This window comes from Periophthalmus magnuspinnatus, chromosome 22 (genome assembly GCF_009829125.3).
Source record: "Periophthalmus magnuspinnatus isolate fPerMag1 chromosome 22, fPerMag1.2.pri, whole genome shotgun sequence".
NCBI classification, from domain to species: domain Eukaryota; kingdom Metazoa; phylum Chordata; class Actinopteri; order Gobiiformes; family Gobiidae; genus Periophthalmus; species Periophthalmus magnuspinnatus.
This window is the reverse complement of record NC_047147.1, coordinates 26,987,403-26,996,332: the sequence shown is the minus strand read 5'-3', so window position 1 is coordinate 26,996,332 and position 8,930 is coordinate 26,987,403. Positions and strand designations below refer to the sequence as shown.

Here is an 8,930-nt window from a genome sequence, read left to right as displayed (position 1 = left end):
CTTGAGTAACGTTTTAGCTCAGTATCTGTACTTTTACTTACAGAGTATTTCATCACCTCTGTTCTTTACTTGTCGTTTGCGTTGTGTCACCTGTCGTATGAGTTGTGTCACTTGTCATTTGCGTTGTGTCACTTGTCGTTTGCGTTGTGTTGTAACTATGTGGATGTGAAATACAGGTTTGGTGGAGAAAACACGGGACACGCCCATCACCAGGACAAACAGAGACACCAGAGAGAAGCAGAGACACAAAAAGAGCTGGACCACGGACACGATTTCACCATGAGCGGACACCACGCAGGTCAGACTCACGCTTTAAACTTACTGTGTTAAAGCTGCACTCTGTAACTTTTCCATTGGGAGATGCGCATCCACGGAGATTTGATTTTGCTACCTGAAATATTCCGCAGTGTGGTATTTAACCTATGTAGCATGCGTTTATATGTTATAGTATAATTCTGTGACGGTGAGTAGCGTCGCCTCTCCGCAGATCTGACCTGTAACTTTGCAGAGTGAGGTCATCTGCTTGTCTCCTTGGAGGTAGATGAGTTTAAGACCGTAGACTTCAGGCAAAGCAAAAATAAAAAAAATAAATTTAAAAAAATCTAGCAAGCCATGTGGACGATGTTCCCTCCACCAGAAAAGTTACATAGTGCAGCTTTAATTTAATTGTAAGGGAAAAATAAGGACAATTTATATTTGCAATTTGTGAGGGTTGAAAAGTGGGTAATAGATTTTTTTTAATATATATATATAATAATAATAATAATTTTACAAGAATAAAAAAAATAAACCTAAAAAACTAAAATATATCATAATAATAATAATAATAATAATAATAATACAGTAGTAATAATAATAAAAAGTATTATTAACGCTGCATTATTTAATTGTAACACCAGCTAAAATAAAGTGACATGAATGTACATAAATCAAAGTTTCATGTTAAAGCCCTGGTTGCTAGGGAACAGGACAGGGAGAACCTGATTGGGTAGAACAATGCACAGCCAGGTTTCTATAAATAGAACAGCAAAACAGGTGTAACTACAAAAATAAACGTATTAAATAAGACCAAAATAATCTAAAATATTTACATTTGTACAATATTGTTTCCCTCTTCGTTATAAAACACACAAATATAATCCTGTTTAAATTCAGAGCTTAAACGTGTTGAGTTTTACCTCGTCCAAACCAAACGGAAGACAAATTATTCCTGTCAAAAGTTTAGCCCTGTGGCCGTAAGAATGCAGCAGGGTCAGATTTCCAGTTCACATTTCCTGTTGGCGTTCGCACGTCGTACACGTGTTTTCAGACTCTTGAGATGTAATGACGTCAATGTTCCAGAGGGGGCAGCAGTCAGTGTCTTGTGTAGTGTTTTCATTCATAAAAATAATAAAATAAAACAAAATAAAATGCAAATTGACCGCAGAATTTTGGTCAGAAACGCATTTCAATGGAACACTACCACACAACAACACAAGCCTAAAGACGCACTCTGGGACTTTTGATTTAACATATCTCCATGGAGACAGCAGGCCAAGCTACAGGTCAGATTTATGGACATAGGATTAACTCTGTGCACAACAGCGCCCTCTACCTCACTGTTAGCGTTAGTACTTCCTGTCCAGTTTTATTTATCTGATAAAATTAATAAATATTTAAAGATGAGACAGTGGACAGGGAGCTGCAGGTGGGTCAGGGGTCAGGGGTCAGAGGTCAGAGGGTTAGGGTCAAACAGTGGACAGGGACATGTTAAACGCTACACAAGTAAAATGAATACTTCACCACAGACACTTCTGAGTTTGGAAAGAGACGTGTTTGTGTCTCAGTGCTAACGCTAATGCTAACTTTGAAGCATAATAAATATTAAAACAACACAAACTGAAGGATTCTACATATAAAAATAATTGGGTAGTCTTTATTTTATTTTATTTGAATTTTAATAGGTTGTTTATTTTATGTTTTTACAATTTTAATAAAAGTAGCTGAAACATTGAGCTAGCTAGCGTGTCGCTGTGCACAGAGCCTATTGTGTGTTCTCCGGTGTGTTTTTATTGCACTACAAACAACTGTAATAAATGGAAGACACGTTTAATACCGAACTGCAGATCATTTTTGGCATCTCCACGGAGCCCAGAAAAGTTACAGAGTGCATCTTTAAGCCGTGTCGTAACTCGAAATGCAGCATTTAGCTAACATCCTGGCTCCTTGCTCCTTTTGAAACTATTGAATCCTCACATTCTTCAGTCTGAAAACTACCGATATTTGTGTCCGACAGGCTATAAGGGCTACGACCAAAGTGAATGGAGACTCGTTCTGGTCGGAAAAACCGGAGTTGGGAAGAGCGCTGCCGGGAATACCATCCTCGGACGGGAGGCTTTCGAGTCGGAGCTGTCCCCTTCCTCCATGACGTCGGAATGCCACAAAGCCAGAGGGTTCATCGGCGGTCGTCAGATTGCTGTAATCGATACGCCGGGTCTTTTCGATACAAATTACACCCAAGAAGAAGTGTTGAAGAAGATTAAAATGTGCATCTCGCTGTCCTCGCCGGGTCCGCACGCCTTTTTGATTTGTCTTCAACTGGGAAGATTCACCAAAGAAGAGAAAGACACCGTTCAAATGATTCAAACCACTTTCGGCGAAGAGGCGGCGGACTACACCATGGTTTTGTTCACGCACGGAGATCAGCTGCGAAGGCAAAGCATCGAGTCTTACATCGCCGAAAGCGCGGATCTACTGGAGCTAATCCAGAAATGCCGCAACCGCTACCACGTCTTCAACAACGAAATAAAAGACGAGAAACAGACGTATAAACTCTTGGATAAAATTGAAAAGATGATAGAGAGAAACGGAGGCGGGTTTTACACCAACGAGATGTTCAAGAGAGCGGAGGAGGCCATCGAGAAGGAGAAGGAACGACTTATGAAGGAGCTCGAAGAACAACGCGTCAAAGAACTGGAGCAGCTCCGCGCCAAATACGGCAAAAACCAAAAGGTCTTATACAAAGAGGAACGCAGCGTCAACATCAGGTACCACAACGAGGCCCGGACGAGAGCGGAGCGGTCAAACGAGTTCACGGGGGCTCCGGTCATCGCCGTGTCGGCAGCGTGCGGCGCGGCCATCGGCGGGCTGCTGGGGTTGGCGGGGGGTCCCATCGGGTTGGCGGTGGGAGCGGCGGCTGGGGCGGCCGTCGGGGCGTCCATAGGGGCTCTGTCGATACACTTGTCCAAGGGATGTCGAATCCAGTGACGGGGTTTCGGGATGATCGAGACCGTTACCATAGCGACTAACAATGTAGAGCAAAATTGTGTGTCTTTTGAATGGAAAAAAGTCCTCAAAATGTCACGTACTATGGGACAATGAAACTTTTAATTTGACGGTTGATAAATAGTCAACTTTTAGTAAGATTTTAAATGTCTGTGTGTGATCCCTCAGTCGTCCAGGTTTGATCCACCGCAAAAGACGAAGTTTAAATCCGTCAACTGGACAAATCGTTGTAGAAGTGAAGACGTTTCGCTGCTCGTCCAAGTTCAATTCTTCAGTTCTGGAGTTAAAAAAAACAGGACAACAGGGAATCTGAACCTAGAAGAAAGGTGTAACTGTTCTTTACACTGCGGGTGTGTCTGGAAAACCTCAGAGAATTTTCAGACAGTTTGAGATTCCTGACTTTTTCAAACCTACAAACTGTTTTTTAAAGACAAAAACTGTTTCACCCAAAGGACAAAACCCAGAGACACAAACAAAGTAATGTGGTCGACGCCATTCAGTGTAGAGAAGAGTGCAGAGAGAAACTAAACAGCCATAAGAGAATGAACCAACAGCGTCACAAGAGCAGCTCAGGACCACAGTCTGATGTTCATCTCCATCTCAAAGACACTGAACACGAAAGAAGAAGAGAGTGAGGTTCAGATCTGAGCCAGAGAAAAGAAATGTTTTGAGAGGAGAGTTAAAGACGCTATTTTTGTGAGGAAAGACAATCCTTCCTACAACTCTATCCTCAGACCCAAAACAAAGAGAACAATCGCAGAGTCGTTAAAGGTTGAATAGGGTCGTTTAAGCTTAAACTGGAGACAATAGCTACAGTTTCAGTGTCGTTAGCGCCTCCTTCAGACAGATATAAGGCAGTGTCCAGCAGAAATCTGACCACAACTGAAGAAGAAGCGACTTGGACGAGCAGCGAAACGTCTTCACTCCTGCAACGATTTGTCCAGTCGACGGATTTAAACTTCGTCTTTTGCTGAGATTTTAAGCCTTTGACGAGTTTATTTTTTATATTACTGATCATAAAACAAACTTTATGAGCAAAAATAGTCAATTTAAACACGCTGTACCTGATTTTTACCTCCTGAAAACACAGACGGTTCATTTTAATCGTTTTGCAGTGGTTCAAAGTTACTCCTCACTTACCTTATGAGCTCAGAGCATCCGAATTATTCACCACGATGAGTTTATAAGCACGTTTCACAACTCGTAGACACCCGAATGGAGTTTTACGATGACGGTAAACCTAATTAGACGCAGACAGCGCACAGCGGACTTCACTTTGACCTCGAGAGCCGTTTACGCGAGACAAAATTTGCTCAAAAAGATGGGAAAAAATGGGTACAGGGTCTTTAAAGGTCACTTCAAACCTCGATGTCGTGTATTTCTCTGTCAAATTCTATATATACTATGAATGTATAATGCAGTTTTTATCTGTGTTGATGAATAAATACTGAATGTTTTGTTAAATATTTGAAAAAAGACGACTATAAGTAACACATAAGTCTGAAAGATACGTCTCAAAAACGGCGAGGCACTTTAAATACGGGTTCTTTTTACTCCTTACCTTCACTTTTTAAATTAAAATATGTGTCTTGTAGTTATATATACACTAACCAGACGTGTAATTTAACTTAATTGCAATGCATTGTGTGTCATGAATAATTACCGATGTTTTTGTTGTTTGTTTTAATTATCTGTATTTGTAAGTTCCGTACGGTAATAAAACTAGAGACTATTTCCTCATACCATTTGTAGTAGTTTCACTCCCAACGCTCGAACACTGGACGTATTTTTACCAGGCTGGATTCATTGTTTATTTTGTTGGTTTATTATGTTTTTTATTACCTATTTCTACACAAAAGTATGTATATTTATATATTTATGTTCCTGGACGGGCTGGACATGGAGTTATTCAAACGTCTGGATGTGGGTCGCACTAGATTAAACGCACCGTGAGTTGGACTAGTGGCAGCTGTTGGTACTGCAGCGGAAAACAAACCTCCACAGCTCAGAAAAAAAATAAAAATAAAATTGTCCCATTGTCCCAGCAAAGACGCCACGACGCTGGTGTAAGATAAAGATATTTGTTGATGAAATGGATGGATGTGGAGGCTGGTGGACACTCCGGACGGGGGTGTCAGAGTCTCGGGTGATTCAGGACTCTGATGTTGTTCGGATAAACACAAAAAGAACTGGTCAAAGTGATGAGAGCAGAGTCAGAATGTGTCAAATGTGAATCACCAACAGCTAAGGGGGCCCCAGAGACACGTTCAGCCCAGGACACAGCTATTTTCTCCAGTTTCAGGCTATTGTTCTCTTTGTTCCTGTTTGTTTGGGTCTAGATAAGAGATAAGAGAATGAACCAACAGCGGCACAAGAGCAGCTCAGGACCACAGTCGGCTGTTCATCTCCATCTCAAAGACACAGACCACAACTTTGAAGAGAGTGAGGGTCAGATCTGAGCCAGAGAAAAGAGATGGTTTGAGAGGAGAGTTAAAGAACATATTTTAGTTAGGAGACAATCCTTCTTTAACCCTATAGCGTCGAAGGCTATCGTCGCCAATAGAGCGCGGATGCGGACTTTCCAGCAGCGTAACTCTGCAACCAAATTCAAACGGCGTCTCAAAGCGGAGACACAGGGCTGTTTAAATATTTTTCCGTTAGTTACAGTAATCTGCCTCTGTTGCTACGCGAAGGCGACGAATGAGAGCGCGGGGCTGCAAAATCAAACTCGTACACAGAGACACGAGCGTTCGTATTGATCACAGGCGCCTGGAAACCCGCTCTCTTTTGTATTTTTCTTAAAACGTATTCGAGTCGCCGTGGTAACCGCTGAACATTCCACCACAAACATACGTGTAGGACACCCCCGATGTGACGTCACTACAAAATATCAATAGAACTCTTAAATTTGCGATAATAAAACCCAAATCTGTATTGAATGTGGAAAAAAAAAATTTAATAAAAATTGCTTTATATTTAGCGGTTACCATGATGACTGCTGAACATTTCGCCATAGACATACGTGTAGAACACCCCCGATGTGACGTCACTACAAAATATAAATAGAACTCTTAAATTTGCAATAATAAAACCCAAATCTGTATTGAATGTGGGGAAAAAAAAACTTGCTTTATATTTAGCGGTTACCATGGTGACTGCTGAACATTCCGCCATAGACACACATGCAGAACACCCCCGATGTGATGTCACTGCAAAGCAGCAATAGAACTCTTTTAAATCTGCGATAATAAAACCCAAATCTGTATTAAATGTCAAACGAAAATTTGCTTTACATTTAGGCTCCAAGAAGGAAAAGAAGAAAGACCAACAACTCCGGATGATCCTGGTCGGGAAAACCGGAGCCGGAAAGAGCGCAGCTGGGAACACCATCCTCGGACGACAGGAATTCGAATCGGAATTATCCTCTTCATCCTGGACTTACCAATGCCAGCGATCGGAAACGAGAATCCGAGGACGAAACATCGCGGTGATCGATACTCCTGGATTGTTCGACACCAATTTCACCGAGGATGAAGTTTTGAAAAAGATCACGACGTGCGTCTCGATGTCGGCGCCCGGACCGCACGCGTTTCTCCTGGTTTTGAGACTGGGAAGGTTTACGGAAGAGGAGAAAGAGACGGTGAGGTTGATACAGAAAACATTCGGGATGGACGCCGCTCGATTTTCACTGGTTTTATTCACGCACGGAGACAAACTGAAAAAAATGACAATAGAACAGTTCATTTCGAAGAGCGAAGATCTGGAGCAGCTGATAGAAACGTGTTACGGGAGATATCACGTTTTTAATAACCAGGAAAACGATCCGCAGCAAACGCACGAGCTGCTGGAAAAGTTAGACAAAATGGTCATGGAGAATCGGGGGGAGTTTTACACCGTTAAGATGTTCAAAAGAGTCACGAAAATGTCCAAACGAGAGAAGAAATATTTGTTGAAAGAGCAAAAAGCAGAGGAGCAGCTCAGGAGGGATGGACTCCGGGCGGAGGTGGAGAGGGAGGCGGTGTTTGCGTCGCGGGATTCGCTCGGCGGGACGAAGAAGAATAAGTGTGTGCTGCAGTGATCAGATCTGAAACAGAAGAAGAAACAAGCGTTTTTCTCTGTGCTGAAAGAAAACTGAAAAATGTACTTGAGTAAATGTAAAGTATGTGTGAAAATATGACTTTATTGGATTATTTCTTTTGTAATTTTACACGTTTTAGATTTTATTCAAAACTTGATCAGTCAAAGAGTTTAACTCTGAATTTTTTCATTTTAAACCAAAATTTACAGATTCTCTGAGCTCAAAACAAGAGAAACAGAAGTGTGTGTGTGTCTGTGTGTGTGTGTGCATGTGTGTGTGTCAGTGTGTGCGTCTGTGTGTGTTTGTGTCTGTACGTATGTGTGTATTTGTCTGTGTATTTTCATGTAAGTGCGTGTTTGTCTATGTGTGTGTTTGTATGTTTGTGTACATGTGTGTGTGTCTGTGTTTGTATGTTTGTGTACATATGTGTGTGTTTGTATGTTTGTGTACATATGTGTGTGTTTGTATGTTTGTGTACATATGTGTGTGTGTGTGTTTGTATGTTTGTGTACATATGTGTGTGTCTGTGTTTGTATGTTTGTGTACATGTGTGTGTGTCTGTGTTTGTATGTTTGTGTACATGTGTGTGTGTGTGTTTGTATGTTTGTGTACATGTGTGTGTGTTTGTTTATGGATTCATTGTAAAATCCTCAGTTACTTCTGTGATTTAAATTCTAACTTTGGCTTGAATTTTTCTTAATCACAAAGAACAGACTTAAAAATCCACTCACACAAACACAAACACAATCACCCTTCAAAAAAACACAACTGTTCATTTACAGTAACACGAGGAACATTTATAATGAGTCACGTTCCACCTCTGTCTTTTCTAATCCGACCTAATCCTCCGACACGCCTCACATTTCACTTGGAGAACTTTATCTAGTTTAAAAATAGCTTTGTATTTGTTCACACGATGACGCTTCAATACAGAAACTATGACACAGGTAAACGGAGTCAAACGCAACACAAAGAACCAAACAAAAGTCTTAGTAAATCCAACAGAAAGTGTCCTTCAATGTGACAAATCAGGCAATAAACAACCGAGGAAACAGTGTCTTATTTAATATCGACTAAAATCTCGTCCACTTTGGAGAATCAATGTGGGAAACAGGCTGGAAAATAAACTCGGAAGTCCCTCAAATCTCCTCAAACAGGGATCAACGCTGATTTGGGACACAGAGCTGCAGAAACACAAACTCGAGCGTCTTTCTTGACTGATCGACAATCAAACAAGGCCTGACTGAACAGAGGGAGTTTATACAGATTAGGAAATGAACGGCAGCTGGAACAGGCTGGAAAACGGAGCTGGACTGAGGAAAAACATGAAAACAGGAAGAACTGTGACATGACCTAACACACGCTGCCTCATTTAAAGAGTTTTTGGAGATAAGCAATAAAATTTAACATAATCACAAGTACTCGGACAAGTCTATTACACTATTTTTGCAATTAATAACAAATTTGCATATGTTTCACAATCTGTAGAAACATAATACCGTCATTTGAAAATAAATAGATGCATAAATAATCAAATCTAATAATCTGTCTATCTAAAAATTATTCTCAGGGATGTATTTAGATGACA

General features: G+C 41.0%; 2 protein-coding genes across 2 annotated transcripts; both read left to right on the top strand.

Moving 5' to 3' along the window:
• Positions 1-236: 236 nt before the first annotated feature.
• LOC117390523 (GTPase IMAP family member 9-like) lies at positions 237-4,619 on the top strand. The gene is made up of 2 exons (XM_033988277.2): positions 237-298; positions 2,276-4,619. Exons 1-2 carry the CDS (start codon positions 280-282, stop codon positions 3,244-3,246), a joined length of 990 nt encoding a protein of 329 aa, XP_033844168.1. The 5' UTR covers positions 237-279; the 3' UTR covers positions 3,247-4,619.
• Positions 4,480-7,342, top strand: LOC117390167 (GTPase IMAP family member 9-like). The gene is made up of 2 exons (XM_033987827.2): positions 4,480-4,498; positions 6,564-7,342. Exons 1-2 carry the CDS (start codon positions 4,480-4,482, stop codon positions 7,340-7,342), a joined length of 798 nt encoding a protein of 265 aa, XP_033843718.2.
• The last annotated feature ends 1,588 nt before the right edge of the window (positions 7,343-8,930 follow it).